At 34.5% G+C, this 24,103-nt stretch overlaps 1 protein-coding gene and 1 long non-coding RNA gene across 2 annotated transcripts; one reads left to right on the forward strand and one right to left on the reverse strand.

Moving 5' to 3' along the window:
• Positions 1–11,084: 11,084 nt before the first annotated feature.
• LOC116182885 lies at positions 11,085–11,969 on the reverse strand. The gene has a single exon (XM_031503448.1). It carries the CDS (start codon positions 11,967–11,969, stop codon positions 11,085–11,087), a length of 885 nt encoding a protein of 294 aa, XP_031359308.1.
• Positions 11,970–14,975: 3,006 nt separating this feature from the next.
• LOC116182886 lies at positions 14,976–23,686 on the forward strand. Its single transcript, XR_004147636.1, has 4 exons — positions 14,976–15,896; positions 15,953–16,441; positions 16,628–17,297; positions 21,460–23,686. It is a non-coding gene; the product is annotated as an uncharacterized LOC116182886 (long non-coding RNA).
• Positions 23,687–24,103: the final 417 nt, after the last annotated feature.

Below are 24,103 nucleotides of genomic sequence, written 5' to 3' on the forward strand. Positions count from 1 at the left end.
TAAAAGAAAAGAAAACATGCGCTACCATGTAATGGCAGTGCATAAGGTAGTTTTGTAAAAATGTTTCACTTTGTTATATTTTGCCTTTCGGCAATCTCGGAAACATACCTAGTCATTCTTATATTAATAGTAGTATGGTTGTTTTTTACAAACTAGAGTTATTTTCGGGTAGTTGACAAAAAACGTTTGGACATATGATTCGAGAGTACAACACAAATTAGTCACTATATTTCGACCCAGAATGAACAAGAGTAATAAAATCATAGTAGCTATAACAGAACGTCTTTCCATATACTTATAGTAGCGGACAACAGACACTTTAATAATAAGTGTAAGCTAGGGTTGAGGGCTGTAAAACCGCTGCTATTCATCATTATGGATTACTGTACATGTAAGTAGTGTTTATGCTTTAGAATCTTCACCACTATCCCTAAAATAACTCACTTTGTATTTAACGGACATTTAAAATAAAAACTTATACATTTGTAAACATATTTCAATGAAAGGATTCCCATAGTTGAAAGTGTATTGTCTTGAATCGTTTAGTGTCTTAACAAATGCCACATTCAAGTTGTAAACTTGTGATTTTCGTAAGAAAAGTGTTCGGCGAATCATTTTGCCCGAATAAGAAAGTATTAAACACAATGTGCACTCACACATGTTTGTAATGACATAACGAGGAATATTTCCGAACTGACCCAGCAAATTCAATATAAATGTTACTCGTGTTATCATATAGTTGTTGCGCTACCATGGGCATGATGAAGGACGAAGAAAGTTGATTACCGTAAAAGTAGTGTGGTGGGGTTTTATAATAATTAAATGTTAAGTATCAGAAAATAGCTCTGTTCTGTTTACAGTGCATGCTGATTTGCTAAATAAAAATTGATGTTTTTGACAATACGAGTATGTATGAATATATCGGAAATTTGTCTAACCCACGCTGACAATATAGGAGGACAATAGTTGGTACTAACTCGCTTTTTTAAAATACATGTTCTGTAATGGAACTCCAATAACAGCGTCTATACTTTATTTATAACTCTCGCCAGGAAAGATTGCCGGTCACAGCACACCTTGTGTCAATTTACAATCTGTTTTTTTAAAGATGCTAGCAACGTCCGGAATAGAATCGTGCCAATGTTGAGCGAAAAGACTTTTCGTTCATATTTAGAAAAACACAGATCGTAGACCGGGATCAGGTCTTCTGTGACCGGCAATCTTTCCTGGCGAGAGATTTAGAACGATTTTGTGACGATCATTGTCATAGATGAATATCGGCGTTTAATGGTATATGATTCCGAAAGCTACTGAGGCATTAAAACACAGCTGCGTCTAGCTAAAGGATTATCGGATTTTTTTGGTCGAACATCTGAAGTGCTCGAAGTAGCACGCGCCACCATCTTGGATTTCACCTTAGCAGGGGGCTGGGACTAGGAGTTGTTGCTGGTGTGGTGATGATGTTGGAATTTGTTTAGTATGGATCGATAGAAGTTTTGAGTAGGTACTAAAATACCGACCTTTCATAAATCGATCCAAACGTAGGAAGCCCACTATGATGTACAGTTGAGGAATCTGTTCCAATGGACGAGGGTTGCTCAATGGTATAGACGCGTGATTTTACTTAACTCTCAAGAAAATAGACGTGAGATCTCCAATCCGCCAGGGCATCAGCTAACTAGTACCATATTTTTTGAAACTGATTTCTGTAATGTATCGATAGTCTGGTCTCAATAATGCCAGTAACATGACTGTGTACTGTCACCATTAAGGGTTGTGGTTTTTGAGATCGAACTCAAAGAAAACATTTAGACTGTAACATAAAAGTATTAGAAACAAAATTGAGTGATAAAGGAAACCCAAACAAAAATTTTTTATTAATAAACCGAGAGCTCAACGTGTTGCGTTTGACAGGTACCCTTAAAAAAAGTAGCCAAATTTGCATTCCTTCTTAAATTTGTTCCTCTACAACCATAAGAGCTACAAATACAGGTGGGTTTTGGGTAGGTTTTTAGCTATCCTTTTTCGCTTTTAAAAAAAAATTTCAAATTTTTACTCCAAGCTGGCGCTTCCTTAAATGCAGGATGAAACAAAGTCTGATATCGCCTAAATTTTGTCTTTGGGGATTTTGAACGTGACAATCACTAATCTGAAATTTTTTAAGTTTTTTTTAAACATTCGAAAAAAGTGTCATTGCCGTACTTGGCCGGTTAACGAAAGTGGCAATTCCACGAAATTTGCTGTGAACATTTCTGAGCTAAGGAACAAAATTTCCAATGGTTTTTTATAATGACCGTTCCAACAAATGTTATGCTTATTTGAATATTAGTTCTTTGAGCAAGACGGAATCTGCCGTCTACTAGTGATTCACCTAAATTCGCATGGGTAATGTCTTAGACAAGACCAGACAGTGCATAGGAGTGTCTGATAAGACAGGATTTCGGACTGTCAAAGCGTGAATTACCATAAGTCAAATTAACTGCCTATATATGGTAGCGAATATTTTAGAAATCCCGATAGACATCGAGGCGCCATGAAAGATGAGTAATCGGCGATGAAGAACAAAGGCGGATATGGCGTAATCTTTCCTAGAAATATTACGTGTTTGTGCGTGAGCATTCTGAAGCGTCCTTGAGAACTCGAGAACATTTTAAGAACATTCTACAAATAATGTTGTTTACCATATAAGTAAATCGATTTGTGTTTCGAGTTCAGTTCCTACGTCGCGTCGATGCGTTCTGGCTATGATTATAATTTATTGTGAGTGATAAATTGTAATTACTGTTATAAATTAATCCACCTTAAGAGTGTTGTAAATTTATTGTTAGTTAATTCTTATAAATATACGACGAAACTAAGTTTACGTTATACTGGTGTCAGGTGTGGAGTTGTGTTTCAGTGAATAATTAGCAAAAGTCTATGCCAGTAGAGACCAGATCCCACGTCAGACAAAATGGAACAACTTGTCAAGCTAATGGATATAAATGTTCAAAATGTGACAATTATTTTCACGTTAGTTGTGCTAAATTAGGTAATGTAATTTTTGTAGAAGCTAATGTTGTCGTTTGTTGTGAACCTGTAATAGACGATAGTGACAGAATTTTCAAAAGCAATTGACAGGTTATCTGACGATAACAATAAGATTGATTTAAGTGTGGTTAAGTACATTATTAAACAAAAAGACACGATTATTCACGGAATAAATGAACAAATCCGTATATTAAATAATCAAGTAGATATTTTATCTAAAATTACACCCCAGCCAAGCGCAGCTCATGTGAGTAAAAACAAAACTTTTTCAAACCAAATTAATTTGAATGATAAAATCGTAAATAATAAAGAAAAAATCCTCAAGTAATGACAACGTCGCACATCAAAAGATTACTGAACAATCAAACCATTCTGCAATCAACAAGGAAAATAGTGCAACTAAGACTAAGGGTGACCATGTATGTTCTACCGTCAAACCAGTTGCCTTCTAGTTTTTAATTCATGATGAGAAAGATCATGAGCCATCGATTAGTAAACTAGACTGGGAGATAGTAACCAGGAAAAAACATAATAAAAATGTAGTGATCAGAAGCAGTGATATCCAGGGCGTCTATAGAAGTGTTAATTTGCATGTACCTATGATGGTTAGATCCTAAAATTACTGTTGAAAGTTTAACTAACAGCCTGAAAGGAACATTTCCTGAAGTACAATATGAAACTTTTGCATCAAAAAAATTCACAGATTTCGCGATCTTTGCAACCATCGGAGACACTGGAAATGATAACCGTATAACCTATAAAGCCATAAATAACCCTTATTCACACGCTGGTGCATCATCGTGGCACCTTATTTCTTTAAAAATTAGGCTGGGGCTAACGTATCGGACCATGATCAGTGAATATTTGTTTCACAATATGGATGACATTAATCCGGAGGAGATGTGGATGCAACAGGATGGCGCTACGTGCTATACAGCGAACTCTCCATGTGATAGAAGCAGACAGAAATATTAATTACGAATAACATGGCCCATGAATAAATTATAATGGTTTAAGCTCTTTTCATTTGAGTTGGCGAGGCGCGGTATTATAACAACAAAGTAATCTCGGCAGTTAGATATGTCTTTTCGTTATGATCCAGGATAGATGAATGGGCTTTATAATATAGGCTTGTGAACATTTTTAGTATTTTGAAACATTTAAAACTTATGGAAAATAAACATTATTAAAAGCTATATTACAAATAATTATATTGAATAGTGTCTATTTATTTATCCACTATTAACCTTACTGCCTTGTAAATCGACGGAAAAAATGACTGGATTATGTATTTATTTTTAAGTCTCGTCGGATTATTTTTACTGGAATTATTAGACATTGCATAACATAACCATACAGGTCAAAACTTGATTTGCTACTTTAACCTTATTTTTTATTTTTCTAGTTTCTACCCAATACCGTTGCTATTGTGGCCGACAATACAAGACACTTCACTCGCTAGAATGTCACAAATATTTGGACTGTGGAAAAGATAGATGTTTTTTATGTGACATCTGTAACAAAGGTTTTAGAAGAAAATGGGATCTAAAAAGACACGTTATGGCGAATGTGTGCAATCTCCTTACAAGAGATTTAAATAGAAAATAATATACCTACATTTGTTATTATTTTAAGTTAGCACATGTATACTTCTTTTGGGTTCATATGTGGTAGGTAACGCCCAAGAATAGCAAATAATGATTTCTCACTTGTAATGAACGAAATACTAAGTATTATGTACTGTACGTATTCTCTTAATAAGGTGACTTGATTTCTTACTATTTTTTGTTATTATAAGGATTTACTTAATTGAATAATAGTGTTCAAGATTTACCTTACCCACCCATTCCGTGGTTCCCTTTATTAAAAGGATTCGAAGGAATAACGTCAACATTTTAGTTCACTACCACTTTTCAAAGACATGTACCGGGTGAATCTGAACTGATGACAATTTGAATTTCGCGCGTACAATTCTAGTGTTTTTTTATGGGATAGAATTAGCGATGATATATTTTTGGTTATTTTACTAATTCTTATTAGTCACCAGTGCCGTCGTTATTTCGTTAATTTGTTGTTCTTTTTAATGGTGATGGAAAGGGAGATATTTCCTCGCATAGATGATATTTCTGTCAACTCCGCCATTTAGACAGGATCGGTAGAAAACGTCTAATAAAGTCTTTTATTATTATGGTCGGTGTCTCTTGTGAGAACTCAGGTCTATCCTGGTTAACTAATCGCACGGATTAAAATCAAGTAACGATTAGTGTTTGTCTGTACGTCGTTCGTACATATACAGTAAAAAAAATCAGCTTCATTCGTCCAACCGTAACCTAGTTATATCCGTAGAAAGTTCGTGAAAAACCGACTAAGAATTGTTTTTTTACGGAGTTATCAAATGCGCGCGATTTTTTTAAATAATTTTTTAAGAGCTATTATCAACGTTTTCATTTGGTGTATAACTTATTTTTTCGAAAAACAACCTTTCAGAATTGGTAGCGCAAGAAGTACCCGCAGCGCCTTAAGTCGTATGACCTGAGGCGGCAGACGATCGATTTTAGCATACTCTGATAGGGCAAAATGGAACACCATCGGTTAAAATTTTGATCATTCTCGTTCAGTGAATTTCGTGTTAGCTCCCCTACTATTAGAAACGACCCATTTTTTCGATCTAAAAACAGATTATCGGTAATGTTATTCCTGAGGTACTTCACGATAATAATAGTGAGCTATTGTTTTAACAATAATGTAATAGGAGGATGCAGGATGCGTAAAATTAAGAATTACGAAATTCCCAGTTCCCCTTGCTAAAAGGAGGACTTGCAAAACGATTGTTTCCAGTAATCCTGACACATATAAGTATTCCCGACATGCGTTTATATTGCATAATTCTCCTTATAAAGTTTTGATAACTACAATCTTTCAAATTTTATGTTACCTAATTTTTCAATGAAAAAAATGAAGGGAGTTCAACTATACTGCGGTGTTTCGGAAGATTCTTATTTTGCTAGGTATTAATTACCGTTCCTCAGGATATATTATTATTATTAAAGGATGAAAACATAGAAAAGTGAATACAAATTTATTAACACCTTCGTTATTCTTATGGTGTTAGGTCAATCGTCTTCTTGACAATTAGGTAGTACAAATCAATTGAGCTTTGCGATATTTTTACAAAGTTTTGACGAGCAATCCTATTTACAGCGACAAAGGACGATATCTAGAGCAGCCTTCGGAATTAATCTAACGTTGGGAGAATGGGAATGTAGCTATTTTCAATTCAGGATAGATAAGGTAGTCTGAGCGACATTTCATAGTTTATAAGATAAAAAAAGTATATCTTGAGATTTACACCTGATATGCCGTAATGATGGAAATGGATGAAATGCTAGAGAAGATTAGAGGGAATCCCAAGAGAATGGAGTTCAGAATTGTTAGATCTAAAGCTTCGCAGCTCCTGAAACCTCGAAGTGATGAAGAAGCAACAGGAATGCATCTGTATCTGTAGCGTTTTTCTAGTATCCGCTTCCTTGATGTGAAAAGCTTCTAAGGAGGAAATCTGTGTCATCTGACGGTTACAGAAAACTTTTCTTTCATCATTGAAGCCTCTCGCAATCACCAGTACGCCGTCAAATGAGGCCTCTTCAAGGTGATGCGACAAGATTTCTTTTGTTTTCCTCTAATAAAAGGAAATTCTTTCATATGCGAGGTAATGGACCATCGCGGATATCTTTCACACGACGCACAGGAACCAAAATGCTTGCCAAAACAGAAATAATTTAATAATTACACGATGTGAAGAAATTTAAACAGTAGCCATAGTACTATGAAAAAAAGGAATCCACTTTTACGCACTTTGACGTTAAGCCTAATTTACATTTGGCAAGTTTACTGGCGGAAAGTACTGTCGGTCAGTAAACTTGCCACGTGTAAATGCGCGGAAAGTGCCAGTTAAATAGAAATAGGGTAGCAAGTTTACTGGCAGAAAGTACTTTCCGCCAGTAAACTTGCCAAATGTAAATTAGGCTTTAGAAAAACTATGAAATCATTGTTTAAACATTTGTTCACTATTATTATCGTGCCATACCTCCGTCAGGAATAACATTATAATCCGTTTTTAGATCGAAAAAATCGGTCGCATGAGTGAAAATATCAACATTTTCGGAAATTGGCCGCCATCTTGAGATCTGGACCTCCTGTTCAGATTTCGAGGTGCCAACATCGATATTCGTGTTCAGCAGGTCCAAATTAGTAAAAAACACCTATTTGGCCAAATGTTGTCTGAAATGCCCCTAGAACCTGTTAAAACGCTGTTTTTTATAAAAGTGAACCAGTCTACTAGTAAAATTGCATTTTTGGACCAAGAGACATTAAACAATTAAAAGCTTTTTTCCGTTTGGAAAGCGCTGTATAGTCAAAATCTAATCAAAGATATGATTCACGTGTAGCAATAAGAAATATAACAAGTAATGTTTACGTTTGATCTTATAACTCTGATTAATATCTATATTATTAAGTAGCGACAGAGTAACGCCCCTGACACATTGCAGCGATGCCTAATATATGAATTTCATGTACTATCAGTGATCACGGAGGTGCGATGTTCGTTTTTCTGCTTCTGTCTCCTGACAGAATAATCTCAAATTGCAACCTAGGTCAATTGATACCTACCTACATCTATTTACTGGTTTAATTATTTAAATGCGCAAGGAAACGTGTGAGTAAAATTAATTTGCTTTACCAGTGTTTCACACATGTCGAGACGTCTTATAATGTTGGTTTCTGTTTTAGATGGGGAAAAACCATACTTTTGTGCAAATTGCAACAAGAGGTATAAGTATAAATCAACTTTACAACGCCATATGAAATATCAGTGTAATGGTTCACTTCGACTGATGAAGAACATCGATTGGTGACCTTCTACTTATGTAGGACAAGTACAATGGACATAAAATAGAATGTTCTACAATGTTTTTAAATTTTTGAAGCCTTGTAGACCTACATAACTTCACCAGACACAGACACAGACACTAATCGTTACTTGATTTTAATCCGTGCGATTAGTTAACCAGGCTAGACCTGAGTTCTCACAAGATACACCGACCATAATTTCATTTTTCATTTCATTTATTATTGTAGATATCTACATAATGCGGTCCTACCAAGTTATTACTTATCGGTAGGTGCCGATCATTGTTGCAAATTTACATAGAAATATTAAAAATGAAAACTTAAACAAAGTAATTGACTCAGTGAGGTTAGTGGAGTGCAATCATTGTGACAAAAATTTAAGATTAACATTACAAAAAAAACAAGATTATACAACAATTATTCATATATCGTGCCTTAACTGATCACTAAAAACAAAAAAAGTTCTTTTCAGAACTGCCAAATGTTTTCTAGAAAAAATGAACCGTGACCTTTAAGATTATCTTCAACTGAATAAAACTTTTCCCCTACCTTATTTAGATAATAAACAATCGATCAGCGCTTTAAGATACCTTGGTAGGTGTTTTAATCGATACATCGAATTTTTTAATCATTTAATGACCGAATTAATTCCAAATAACAAAATATCGACTCAAACCGTTAATCTTTTGTTTTTGCGACATTGTCAACCAACACATGCGAAATTATGGCTTACTAGTAGGCTTGGGACACTTCGCGACCCGAAGGACCAACATTCAAATGAGTATAACTTTTGTTTGAAAAGTTATTTTAAAAAACTGTTCGACAGTTTTGTTCCTTAACTCGTTTAGTATGTACACAACAAATTTCGTGGAATTATCTCTATTTTCGTTGTCCCGCCAAGAATTGCAGTGGAACTTTTTTTTTCGAATTTTCAAAAACTAATTTCAGATTCGTGATTTTCATGTTAAAAAACCCCCAGATACCAAATTTCGTCGAAATCAGAATTTTTTTTGCACCCTAGTTTAGGGGTGCGCCCTTTAGGGGTAGGAATTTTGAAAAAAAAAATTGCAAAATCGGAAAGAGCATACCCAAAAACCTATTCAAAGACATGCCACCCGACTTTGTAACTCTTATGGTTGCTGAGAAAAAAATTAAAGAAGAAATGCAGATTTCAACACTCTTTGGGGGGTGGCTCCCAAACGAAACACGTTGGACCCTCGATTTATTTGGAAAAAGTGCTTGTTTTGATGCCCTCTACAACCCGATTTTTTTTTTTCGAACGGTCGTGTAACACCCTGTATATCTTCGTAGATGTGCCACTACATAGCCTTCGAAAATCTTTTCTATTACTGGTAATATGGATATAGGACGGTAATTATTTACATCATTGGCATCTCCCTTTTTAAATATTGGTCGCGTAATGGACACTTTAAGTTCTTCTGGAAAAATTCCTTTTCTCAGTGAAAGATTTATTATTCTTGAGATTAATTTTGAAAATATCTGAGAGTTACTTTTAATGTCGATCGGTCTAATATTGTCATTTCCAGGCGCTGTATTAGTCTTCAGATTCTTGATTAATTCCTCAATTTGTGTTTCTGTCGAGTAGGGCATATAAAAGTAAAAATTTGGTTCCTCCGGATCCAACCTCAAGTTCATCTTATGCTGACACTGTTTTTAAGCTCATTGAGTTGGTTCGAGAAGTGATCAGCAAATTGCTTGACTATAACCGCTGTGGAAGTATGTTTGCCTATAGTATTCATTATATGAACTTTACTATATGGTATCAGAATCTTCAATGAATTGCCTCCCAACATCCACATAGCCAAGACGCCATCTTTATTTAAAAAAAGATTAAAACAATATCTAACGGGGAGAGCTTATTATAGCCTCAACGAAATGTACATGAGATCGGCATAGTCCATGCAACTATTATAGGTACCTTATTTGTTTGTGTTTATCTTATATTATCTATCTTGTTTGTAAACCTTTGACGTTGTCTATATCATTGTTTGTGATCTACTGACAGAAATACATTATTATTATTATTATTATTATTATTATTATTATTATTATTATTATTATTATTATTATGGTCGTTGTTTCTTGTGAGAACTCAGGTCTAGCCTGGTTAACTAATCGCACGGATTAAAATCAAGTAACGATTAGTGTCTGTGTCTGTGTCTGGTGAAGTTATGTAGGGTCCTTAAAAAAAAAAAAAAAAAAATCACACACGTACATTGGACATCTAGGGATAATGTAATTCGTACTTACCAACATACCTATTGATGGGCACAATAGCCAACGCTATCAGGAAAGCGGAAAACAAAACAAAAAAAAAATCATTATAAGTAATATTCCTGTAATATTATTAAATGGAGTTTATTGTGTAAGTGTTTCTTTGGCTTTGCGTTTGGGTTGAATACGAGTGGGTTGTGATAACGTGGTGTGTTTCTGTGAAGAAGGAGTTTTTTGTTTTTTAATTGTATTTATGGTGTTTCTTTGTTCCTGAGGTCGTATTTGTGAGGTTGCTTGGGTTTTTTGTGGAGATATTGCAGTATTTTGTGAGCCTGTGGTGCTGTTAAGGTTTTTGCGTTTCGGTTGTATACGAGTGGGTTGTTTCTGAGAAGAAGGAGTATTGTGATTTTTAACTGTGCTAGGGCGTGTAACTTTATTGGATGGACCTGTCTTTGTAGTACATGTTGCGTTACTTGTGTNTTAGTTTATTTTTTGATTTGCACGATAATTACTAACCTAAATGTAATGCTATTTGGTATGGTTGGAAAGCATTTTTTCAGAGCTTTCCAATGACGTATCACACATGGGGAGTCACTATTTAAGATTTAAAAGTTGGGGTGGCTAGGGCGCAGGGGGTGTGAGGGGGTGCGTCGCCAACTATGTCATTGTGATTCCCCCTCCGAATTACCGAAACGGATTTTGATTTTTTTAAATATCTTGTTTATTTACTAAGATATGGGGGGTGGTAAGTTTTCAAATTGTCACCCTGTATAATAATTTTTTAATGCTCAATTTTAAATAAAGAAAACACTTAATTATTTACTAAAAGTCTAAATTCTATTTGTTAAAAATAATTCAAAGGTAGCAAAGGTTAACAATGTCATTATCGGCAAATATCGTTTACAAAAATATCAGTTTATATATTTGTTTACATCACTCAACGAGTTTATTCGAAATGCACGTTGATTATCGTCTTTACGCACCAATATACGTCCTTCACTGACCCATACGTATTTGAAATTATAAATTTTAGCACGTATTTTGGCTTCCTTTAACATTTTCCGATTTTGTGGAGTTAAGTTTTCGTTAAAGTATAATTTCGCGTTACTTTTCTTTTCGAGTTCCGAAAGATTTGCCCACCACTGTTTTCCCTTTTTGAGAAACGTTCTTTTTAATTCCGCGCTTTCCATTTTAGCCAGTAGAAACGAAGAATTAGCAAGTTTTATTTTTGTTACTGTTATGGGTGTAATATTACCGCATCCCACAGATTGTGCAATTTTTTCGAATTGATTTTCGGGTGAAATTTGGTCATTATCGCTTACGCCGTGAATCTCAACGTACTTTCTTTTTGAACGTTGCTCAAGAACATTGACACGGACATCTAATTCGGCAATTTGTTCATCCTTTCGTTCCAGCATTCGTTTTAAACCTTTTATTTCCTCCTTTAGTTCCTGATTTTCTTGAATGGATTGATCGAAACGAGATGACAGATTATCGAATTTATTGGACATAAATTGAATCGACTTAAGTATAGCATCTAAAGTTACCTTGGATTGTGAACTTTCCTCATTGGTATCGCTATCCCCTTCGTCTCCGTCCTCATCAACAGTAGCGCTCCCAGTCACTGCATTTTTGGCGGAACGACAAACCGCACATCTCCACGTTGCTTTGGCGGATTTTGATTTTGCCCTGTATGTAGCTTCCGATATCGAACAAACAAAATGGTATTCGGATTTACAACCTCGACATTGAACTTCGGTAGATAGGATATCTTGGTCACAACGATTGCACTTCATTTTGTTTAGGTACAATAATTCATAAGCACTTGTTTATACCCGATAATTCACTATTTTGATTATTTTAGTCCAGGAAATAGAGACTGAAAATGGACCATTTCCTGCAAAACGAGAAGTAGTTCCAATTTTTTTTGCATGTCATGAAAGAATATCTGGTGGTTAAGAATCCAAGTTTTCGACCTCCCACCCCTTGTGCTTCCCCCGTACCACCCTTAAAACCAAAGAAATTTGGTTGGTTTTTTAGTTTTTCAATCATATCTTTTTATAGGTTCATTTTACCAAAAAAATATTGTTATCAGAAATTGTAGAGCATAAAATTCTATACAACTTTGATGTACACTACTTTTTTGTGAAATGTTTATTAAAAAAGATATAGAGCGAGAGTTGTTATATTTTTAAGAATTCTAAAATTTGTATGTAGATGTTTTAACCAAATTTTATACTTTATCTCTATAATTAAGAGTTTTATGAGAAACTGTCTTGAATTTATCGTGGTATAAACCCCCTACGCTGCACCCTTACCAAAGGGGATGCATAATAATTCAACTTTCAACCCTTGCTAGTGGGGATATTTGAATCACTGTGAGATTGTACGGCTTTCTAATATACGTTTGAATTATCTCACTTCAGTTCAGCTTCATCCTTCATACCCTTCATCCTCCCCCCCCCTCCCCCACCCGCGGTAGGAATAGGTATTTAAGCGGAATAGAAAAAAATATATGTAATAAGCGTTGTATATATATAATAAACATGGAACCCTATTCCATTAACGAATTTTTAGAATAGTAGGTAAATGTAATACATTAGGACGTATTTCTTCTTATGCATTGAAAAGACTTCATTTGTATATAGTAAGAAATAAAGAAGTATTATTATTATTATATATTATTCTCTGACTAACTTCACAATCGCCACAGAGCGTAAATTGTCTATTCCCTCCTCCAGCGGGAGGAGCGGTGGGGGGTGAAGCTGAACTGAAGTGAGATAATTCAAACGTATATTAGACAGCCGTACAATCTCACAGTGATTCATATATCCCCACTAGCAAGGGTTGAAAGTTGAATTATTATGCATCCCCTTTGGTAAGGGTGCAGCGTAGGGGGATTTATACCACGATAAATTCAAGACAGTTTCTCATAAAACTCTTAATTATAAAGATAAAGTATGAAATTTGGTTAAAACATCTACATAGAAATTTCAGAATTCTTAAAAATATAACCAACTCTCAAGCTCTATATCTTTTTTAATAAACATTTCAGAAAAAAGTAGTGTATATCAAAGTTGTGTAGAATGTTATGGTCTACAATTTCTGATAACAATATTTTTTTGTAAAATGAACCATTAAAAAGATATGATTGAAAAACTAAGAAACCATCCAAATTTCAGGGGTTTTGGGGGTGGTACGGGGGAAGCACAAGGGGTGGGAGGTCGAAAACTTAGATTCTTAATCACCAGATGACTGTCTATGACATGCAAAAGAAATTGGAACTACTTCTCATTTTGCAAGTTAAAACCCTCTATTCCCTGGACTAATTCGCCTGTTAATTAAACTTTGCTTGCAGAGCCATAGAAAGACGTCCAACATACCTCGCAGCTGTCAGACGACGTAATAATAATAATAATATAATAATTTTAATAAGAAGTAACGATTAAAACGAATAAATTAGGCGTAAGACCTTTGTTGTCGTTGCCCTTTTTCCTGATAAAAATAATAATAATAATAATATTTATTTACAGGGAAACCCCAAAAAAGAACAAGAATAATAAATTACCTATAACAATAACAAGTTTAAAGTGTACATTACACATAAAAAAAAACATGTTATACAATATTAATTAAATTAAATTAATATAATAACTCACAATAATAATATACATTACCGTTTATACCTATAACATACTCTTAATAAACAAACATGCTACATTATCATTCCAAAAGTGCTATGGTTAACGTTTCTGATAAAAATCCATATCAACATATGTGAGATGTAATTTTAACTTTTGTTTGAGTAAATTTAGAGAAACATTGAATAGATCAATATATGGATAACTATTAGCTAAACACATAAATCTCTCAATGGGTAGGTTTTTGAGATAGTTAGTTTTGGAGGATTTAATAGAGAAAAGGTGAGTCATTGTTTAATTTAAACAATGGGTGAGTGTATCTAATATGTTTCTCGGGTACATTAAAGTTTATTGATTGAAGCAGCAAGGAATTATCACAATGACCATTAATCAGTTTAAAGAGAAAAATCAAATCGAAACATCTTCTTCGAGCCAATAAACTGTTGCTGTTCATTTGCAGAGCAACGATATGCGAAAAGTTTTCAGCAAGATGACCCATTTTATACCAAAAATAACGGAGGAATATTGTGTGTCATGTGAGTCAGAAGTGCTGTCCAGGTTTTTACGTTTGGGTTGAATACGAATGGGTTGATTAGGGCACAGGCACAGGGTATTTATTATTATTATTATGGTCGATATTTCTCTTGTCAGAACTCAGGTCTAGCCTGGCTAACTCATCGCACGGATTAAAATCAAGTAACGATTAGTGTTTGTGTCTGTACGTTGATCGTCTGGTCAAGTTATGTCCGGTCTTAAAAAAAGAACAAAAATATTCACACACGCACATTAAGGAAATCTAGGGATAGTATGTAATTCATACTTACCAACATAGCTCTTGATGGGCACAATAGCCAACGCTATCAGGAAAGAGGAAAACAAAACACAAAATAATTTTAATAATTCCTGTAAGTTTAGCAATGTTATTAAATGGAGTTTATTGTGTAAGTGTTTCTTTGGCTTTCCGTTTATGGTGAATACGAGTGGGTTGTGATAACGTGGTGTGTTTCTGAAAAGAAAGAGTATTGTGTTTTTTAACTGTGCTAGGACGTGTAATTGTATTGGGTGGACCTGTCTTTGTAGTGCATGTTGCGTGACTTGTATTTATTGTGTTTGTTTGTCCAGGAAGTTGTATTTGTGTGGTTGGTTGGGTTAAAGGTGAAGATATTACAGTATGTTGTGAGTCAAAAGTGTTTAGGTTTTTGCGTTTGGGTTGAATACTATTATTATTATCTATCGATTGCTTGAGTGTCGCAAATGTCTGTATTTCTGAGTTGTTTAGAACGGATGTACTATCTTGTACGGTAAGTTTGTTTTGAGTAGTGCTTCAATTTCGTGCTAAAAAAAATGTGGTTGAACTAGTCCCCTTTAGTGCCCATAGTTATATCCTACACGCTGTATACGATTTACTAATTACTCTGTATTATTTCGAGTAGATTGTAAATTAGCAATAAAGTTAAAAAAAAATTAAAGAACTTAATTTTAATTTTACCTGTGAAATAAATTTTTACCTCTTATAAATATAACTACAAATTTGACTGATAGTTTTATACGGTTTGAAGTTATCCAAGGACTAGGCGAAGGTGACTTCACTCCGATCTTCACTTTCTAGTATTGAGCATATATTAGCGTTCTTCCATGTTGGGAGCGGAAGGAGGTATTGAATAAATTGTGCACAGCCACCACACCAGCACAGTCTATGGTAAAAAAAAAAGATGAGTCCTGAGGAGGCGTCGTAGTATCTGCTCTTTAATTTGTTTATGGCTAACACTACTTCATCTCTAAAACCATTTTTTTTTTTGTTCCATACAGCACCATATGTTTTAGCTAGGCCGCACGAGGTGTATGCACAGTATCAAAGAATTTCGAATGCTTTGAAATTCCATTATAATTGCTAATACTGTTCTAACATGTAATGTTGCAGGTGTCGTAGCTGCAGTCGCCTTCAGAAACTTTACTTGTGACCAGTGCCATAAAAAGTACAAAAATCTTCCTTCTTTAACTGCTCATAAGCATTTGGACTGTGGAAAGGATCGAAGTTTTCAATGTTCAGTGTGTCCTTACAAATCTAGACGCAAATATAATGTAAAAACGCACATTACTGCTATGCATAAAAGTTTATAACATATTTGCAATTGTAGGTATCGTCAAATTTTCTATACATTATTCCGTTTTAAATAATAAACATTTATGACTTAAAACTCCAATTTTATGAACTCGTTCACTGAGTATACGTTTTTATATGCAAGGAATTAACGAAACAATTTCCTGTAGTAAGCTCAATAACATGAATGGACTAAAAAAAATCTGGCCCTACAATACTTTTGATACGTTTTTACTGTACCTAAACGAATTTTGGGAATGTTATGGGTCTTTGCTCAAGTGATTATCTTCTATGTTAAATAGGCGAGAAACAAATGTTTATGTCACTTTTAATGTATGATTACCAAGTCGCAATCTACGACCATCAATCCAAAAATGTCCAAACACGTAAAGACATTTGTGTTTTAGGCCAAGTAATGGACGAGATGTTTACTTGCGACACATGTGGCAAACAATACAAGTACTATCGCAATTTGTGGACTCACAAACGATACGAGTGTAACCAAATCGGACAGTTTATTTGTCAGGTTTGTGAAAGAATCTTTAAACAAAAGGTTCATTTAAAACGACACGTCATGGTGATCCATCACACTAATACATAAAAACACCCATTTCTGAATTTTATTGTATTTACTGTATTTCTTGATTAAGTTGGAAATAAAAATGTTGCGTGTACTCATAGTAGTAAATTTAAAAATGATATTTATTTACAGGACACGGGGCTCGCTATCAATGTAAAAGTTGTTTAAAAAGTTACAAGCATGATGGTTCGCTTTGGAGACACGAAAAATATGAATGCGGAAAAACTGCTCAATTTATATGCCATATTGGAAATTGTACTTACGGGGCTAAGCAAAAATCTAATTTTAAAAAGCATCTGATTCGTAGTCACGCTGTTTATAACGATGCAATTATTTGAAACAAATATAGAAAAAAAATTGTCTTTCTAATGTAAGTCGCAAACGGCGGTTACCTCTCATTTTTGCCTGTAGATAACTGCATCGGTAAGTAAGACGCCCTTTTTCCACTCAGTCGGTCTAACAGACGGTGCAGAATAGAAGGTTTAATTATAAAGAACATCACATAAAATTGATATAATACGTATGTTCTTGCAGCTACACCGATTAGGAGGTTACTAGGTAGAAGTTGCTTCTCATGTACGTTTTCCGCATCTTCAAAGAGAAAAATATTCAACAGAATACCATCAACTCTCCGGGTTATATGTCTTGCATGCTGTGTTTTCGCGTCATACTGTAAAAATTGCAACCAGAAGTGGAGACATCAAATGCTGCGTCATACTCCACCATTTTGCGGGGACTGCAACATACTGATGTTGTCGTATTTCGTTAGGAGCGCTGGAATAGATGGTACCTACAGACCGAGGTACAGATATTTAACATATGCTATAAAATTAATTGATTTATTTTTTGCATATGTTAAAATGACATTTTAATAGGTCTGGATGAGTATGATAAGACGCTATTTAACCGCGAGGGTAGATAAAGTGATCACTTTAACCGCTAGGGTAGATAAAGTTAAACATATGATAATGCTTTCTAATGACAGCTGTAATTCTTATTTCAAATGTCACAAGAACCACCATATGAAATGACGTTCAGAACATCTGGCAATGCTGTTTCTGGAAACACCGCGACGGTAGAACCTAAGCTTGCTATTTTTGACGTCTAAATTAAATTCAGAATTGGCAGAGTAGCGTTTTGCTGAATCTATGCCATGAGGTTCTAACAAAAAAATTTTTTTGAATAAATATGATTACTATTATTATGGTCGGTGTTTCTTGTGAGAACTCAGGTCTAGCCTGGTTAACTAATCGCACGGATTAAAATCAAGTAACGATTAGTGTCTGTGTCTGGTGAAGTTATGTAGGATCCTAAAGAAATATTAATAAAATAAAAATTCACACACGCACATTGGAAATCTAGGGATAGTATGTAATTCATACTTACCAACATAGCTATTGATGGGCACAATAGCCAACGGTATCAGGAAAGAGGAAAACAAAACAAAAAAATAATTATAATAATTCCTGTACCTAAGTTTAGCAATTTTATTAAATGGAGTTTATTGTGTAAGTGTTTCTTTGGCTTTGCGTTTGGGTTGAATACGAGTGGGTTGTAATCTGTAATCTTCTTGTGCAGAATTCTTCTGGTTCGCACGATGAGTTTGAATCTCCTGTTCGCCATATTGAATGAAAGTTCAGGTTGAGGCCGTGTTTGGGAGTTATAAACTAATCGTCTGTCAAAAAAACATTTTATCCTACGGTATTGGTTAACGAGGTCGTCCTGTAGGTGGTTTGAATAATGTGATAACCTCGCTTTCACGGATATTTCATCTAACCATACGGCCCCATTGCGAAAGTCACTCACTGTGACAAAACCATTCTCATGCCAATATTGGGTAAAAATCGGTGGAACTGTGCAGGGTAAAAGTGTGCAATCGATCGTGGGCATTTGTAACTCATTTACATCGTCCAACGACATATTGACTTTTTGTGATGTTTGAATAAGGTCCAATAATAATGCAGATACTTTATTTATCTGCGGAACCTTTTCTTTTAGGAAAAACCAATGCCATGAGAGACCCAATGAGTCGATGGATTTTAAGGAATGTTCCATGACCACTTTCCAAGGTTGATCTTCTGGACTGGTTATGAGCTTCCTCACTAGCCATACCGGAAAGGTTATAATCTTTGACGGGATGTGAACTAGTCCGATTCCTCCATTATTAATAGGTTGAGCGAGTTGTAGTGTTGTTTACATATTATATACGTTGTGGATCATTTGTGTATGTAGTATCTTGTGTTATGTTTAGAAATTTACGAACAATATGGCATGTGTTGATAATGACTGCTTTTTGTAAATGTTTGTATGTGTTTTTGTCTAAACCTAATAGTGGTAAATTGTGGTGTATTGTCTTTGGTATAACTCCGGTAGCACTAAGAATAATGGGAACTATAACAGTAGACAGTAGTATTTGCGGTGTTTCTCTGCATGTGTTTTAGTTAAGTTGTTAAGTGTTGGGAATGGCAATATCTATAATACAAATGAATTTTTGTGTTTTATCTAAAGTCTGGTCTATTATTGTGGATAGTTTTGTATTGTATTATTATTATTATGGTCGGTGTTTCTTGTGAGAACTCAGGTCTAGCCGATAGTCACTACTTCGGCTTTATGGCTTTCAAGCTATGGTTATCTTGTTTCCTTTAATACAAAGCACTGCGAAGAAGCAATTACATGCACTGCTGTAAACAGAAACTGGTTATAGGTACTTACACTAATTTAAAGATTACAACACATATACAATAAGCTGCAGGCATTATTGCTTACAGCGCAGTTTTTAATCATTCTTGGAAGTAGTAAGTAGTCATAATAATGTTTATTTTGTGCTTGTTTCATTGCACAGTCCCGAGACGAAATATTATTATTGATCGATTGATATAAGTGCCCTTTCGTATATTTTTATAAAACATTACAGTAGTATGCAAAGTTAGGTTATAACAAAATTACAGCTATTCAGATTATATTTGTCAATTTTTTTAAGTTGAGTTTAGATGATTGCGGTACTTTCTATACCGGGTGAATACTTTCAAACCGAACATAGGGAATTAATATGGGAAAACAGTTTTTCGCAGATTGTTGCTCCCCAAATTAACTTAGAGAGTTCATAATGCCACCATTGGAAAGAAGATTTTTTTCCGCGTTTTATGATATGCAAATTATTAACGGGTAGTTGCACGTTTAATTATTATTTTGCGAAATTAGGTAGTCAAAATGTGTATTTGGTTTAAAAAAACACGATAGTCATGAAAACAAGGTACGATAACTGTCAATAATTTTAATTTGTACTTACTACAAAACTTACAATGTATTCCATTGAGGAAAAAGTGTTTATTGTAAAAAAACGTTTACGGCGGTAATAGTTACCGCAGAGTGCGAGATTTATTTTCCGTGGAATTTAATCAAACTTCTATTTTGTCCATATCGACAAACGACAGATATTGTTTCAATTTGACAATTCCGGATGCTTAAATCTACGGGTCATGGCTACATGATTTTTTGAGTTTATTTTATTTTGGGAATTGTTAAAATAATGAGAAAATTCAAAATACAAATAAAACTTAACTAAGTCGCATTTAGTTAGATGAGAAAAAAATCTTCTTTCCAGTAGTGTCATTATGAACCCTCTAAGTTAATTTGAGGAGCAACAAGCTGCGAGAAACTGTTTTCCCATGTTAATCCCTATGTTCGATTTGCAAGTATTCACCCGGTATATCTAGTGACTTTAGGCCAGTAGATCAGCACAATTGGCTTATTAGCGTCACGTAACCAAAAAAACAATATTTTTTCCTGTAAGTATATTATACAGGGGGGTGATTTGCGTAACGCATCATAGGGATTTCAATGTAAAATTCATAACATGCGATTATTGGCTCCCCAAATTATTTTAGAGCAAAAATGTATTAAGGTTTTTTGTAGGAAAAAATTTTTTACGTCAATCAACCCTATTAGTTTTCAATTTTTTGCATAATAAAGACGGAAAATTGGAAAATAAAACCCCCATCTTTTTCAATAATCTGTGATGCCATGGAATTTTATAATACAAAAACTACGCCAATATCCGTCATGCCATGGAATGTCCGCTTTAAAACAAATCAAATTCTATCAAAAAGTATTATATTTAGAACAGCGAATTCAACATAAAGAAAGACCAAATTACTAAAAACGGTTTCCTAATATAACAATTTACAATAAATGTTCGAATAAGTCACCATTAACTGCAATACAGTAACCAAGTCGATCATAAAAGCCATTTCGAACTGCTGCTAATTGATAACTGGATATCTTTTTGTTTTAAAAAATTCCATGGCATCGCAGATTATTGAAAAAGATGGGGGTTTTATTTTCCAATTTTCCGTCTTTATTATGCAAAAAATTGAAAACTAATAGGGTTGATTGACGTAAAAAATTTTTTCCTACAAAAAACCTTAATACATTTTTACTCTAAAATAATTTGGGGAGCCAATAATCGCATGTTATGAATTTTACATTGAAATCCCTATGATGCGTTACGCAAGTCACCACCCTGTATATAAATATATACATATACGTCAGATATAACTAACCTTGCTTTTATAGCACGCTTTCGGAAATTTTTGTATGTAATTTAAGGATGCAATTCATTGTCCATCAAGGTCTGTACTCTAAGCTTTAAGCATATTCTTTATCAACGAATTTTGTAGGCAGAAGATGACTTGTAATATATAGTTAAAACTAGTCGCAATCAATATTAACTAATTGTCATTTATGAAAAAAAAATTAACTAATAAACAGCAAACATGGGGAAGGTTTGTGTTATTATTAATTAATTAATTAATCTCAAAATATATAATTAATACTACACGGTGTTTGAATTTAAAAGCATGAGGAATCTGGGTTTAAAAGATCTAAATGCTTAACGCAAATGTGAGGGATTTCCATAATTTTGTTGTTTTTACCAAATACTTATACTGATTTGCTTATTTTAGGTTACTACCGTGTCAGAACTTACGGACGACATCAGTTCGTGTGCAGAAGATGTAACCTGGCGTATAAGCAAAAGGGTCATCTTTTAAGACACATTCGCCTTTACTGTGAAAACCGTATTAAGTTGATGGAAATAATTAGAAAAAGTAGATCAACGTAGTTTGTGCTCATTATCTGGCAATGTCGGCGCATACGAAATTTGAACCAAATAAACGGTCTGATTGAAACCGTGCGGTCTGCAGTGGTTAATGTATTTTCTGGGGGACTAATGAACTTCGTTCAATTTTCGTAAGCCTCGCATAGTGTACCTGAATATAATAGGAATGTTAAATTTGAATATAACATTTTGTTATTAAATACTGAACATTGAATACATTGAAATTGTGGCCCCATTAATAATATTGTCAAACGTTTATAAATTACCAAGATTAAATAATTAGCAATTATTAATATAGAGCGAACCACAATTATTGAAAATCTACCAGTTAACTCCAGCTTATAATTGTCAAATTTATCTGACATCTCAACCGAAAAGGGGCCCGAGAAGTACGTATAAACCACTATTTTTGTTGCACAATTAGAAGACTAGGGTATCATCTTTGTTTTTAAAAAAGGAAGCAGCGCGATTGAGCGTTTTGTGCCTTCCGGTCTCAGGGGTTCACCGAAGCCCAAGATTGGATATTGGTTTATTGCCTATAAGTTTTGATGTAGTCGTCCAATCATGAAATTCTGATCGTTTTAGATAAAGTCAAAATGTACCGAATTCGCGGAAAGGGACGTTGAGGTGCGTTCCTTTAGGCGCACCTCTTTAGGCGCGCGCATTTAGATGGCGACTAATTAGGCACGGGCCCTTTTAGGCGCCGGGACATTAGGCACGGGTACGGTTAGGCACTAAGGGCCGGTTTTACAATTACACTTTTACGGAGAATAAGATATTCCTGGAATAACTGCCATAGCAACATGTATGCCAATGGTTGACACAATGGTAACCAACGCAACCGTCGACATTTATTCTAGGTATAGCTTATTCTCGGTATATACCTTCATTGTAGAATTTGGGCCTAAAATAGTTTCCTATGCGAATAGAATTCTTTAAAGCAAAAATTTAGCGGAACTACTGTCTGTCTAAAGTTGACGCGAATTAATAAATTTTCTTGACAGAGAGCTGCCAGGGGCGTACTGTAATATTGTATCAAATTCATATTGATTTAAACAATTAAATTGCAATTTGACTATAAGTCTACTATCCAGTCTAAACCCACTCGCACGTCTACGACTGCATGTTGTTGCAGTAATCCATGCAGGTAAGAGGGAAAATCTATTGTTTGGGATGCCTTTAGGGTAAGTTTATGTCAGTATTGCGTTGGAGGCGACAAATTTAGTGTGTTTTTTTCTAAAACTACAGAAAAGCGGTTTCATAAAGAAATACTATTACCATTTCACCAACGTATAATTGATAACTTCTCGTCTATTTTAGACAGACTGAACATTATGAAAGGCTATTGAAAGTTGGAAATCTGTATTGGTATAATGCGATTGTAAAAGGTGTATAGACACTAATAGCAGATTAAATATTCTGGTCATAATGACATATTAATAAATTAATATAGTTCGTAAAATGAATGATTTTGGGTTTCGGATTAGCGCTTTGTTTATGACCCTGACAGGTACTTAGGGCGGTCAACTATGAACTACAACCGACGTTACGAAACTCATAAACTCAGATACATACACCAAAAAGAGATGCACATATACAAGTCACGTTACGATTCGTACCGCCGGTATCCTTATAAATACAAAGCAGTGTCGCTCGTGACGTGCCTTGTATATTGTGCATCTCTTTTTGGTGTATGTATCTGAATTTAAGAGTTTCGTAACGTCGGTTGTACTTCGTAGTTCAGAAGCACTATTTCCATCAAGTTTGTGGGCCATGTATGATCGAGTTTTGTCAGATACTACAAATAATTATGCTGAAGCTGCTCATCGGCGGATGCAGACGGAGTTAGGAATGGACCTCTGGAAATTTATATATAGGCTAAAGAAGATACAGCATGGCCGTGACTTAGCAATTGCAGGGAGACAACCCGATAAAAAATTAAATAAGTATTTACGAGGTGATCAAAATATTAAGAATATTGTTCAAGATTTTAGAAATAGAAATATTGTTGATTATCTTAAATGTCTCACTCATAATTATCAAATGGACCCTGATTTTTTAGTATTATACTAAATTACGAACTTATTACTAAATGTTAATAATGTTTTAAATTCATAAGTATATCCTATTGTATTCCATGATTTTTTAGTTTTCTAAATAAAGAAACCATATAGTGGGTTGCATGCCTTGGTTTTTATATTAAAACCTTTATGATATATACAGTGAATTTTTTTTAAATGCGAACGCGAACATAGGAGTTTGTATGCAATGTAAAAAAAAAAACACATCAATCTATTGAGTAGTTCAAATGAGTAGTAGATACAATTGGCAGTTGTCACATTTTTTAAATACCGCCGTCATACAGCGCCAATCGATAGTGCTGGTCGACACCTTTCCAACGAGGGGTCGGAAGGCATATCTACGACGCACCGTTCTCGAGATATTACGGTTTGAAATTTCGACCAAAAATTAAATAAGGGTTGTTTATA

This window comes from Photinus pyralis, unplaced genomic scaffold, assembly GCF_008802855.1.
Source record: "Photinus pyralis isolate 1611_PpyrPB1 unplaced genomic scaffold, Ppyr1.3 Ppyr1.4_unclustered_Scaffold7893, whole genome shotgun sequence".
NCBI classification, from domain to species: Eukaryota; Metazoa; Arthropoda; class Insecta; order Coleoptera; family Lampyridae; genus Photinus; species Photinus pyralis.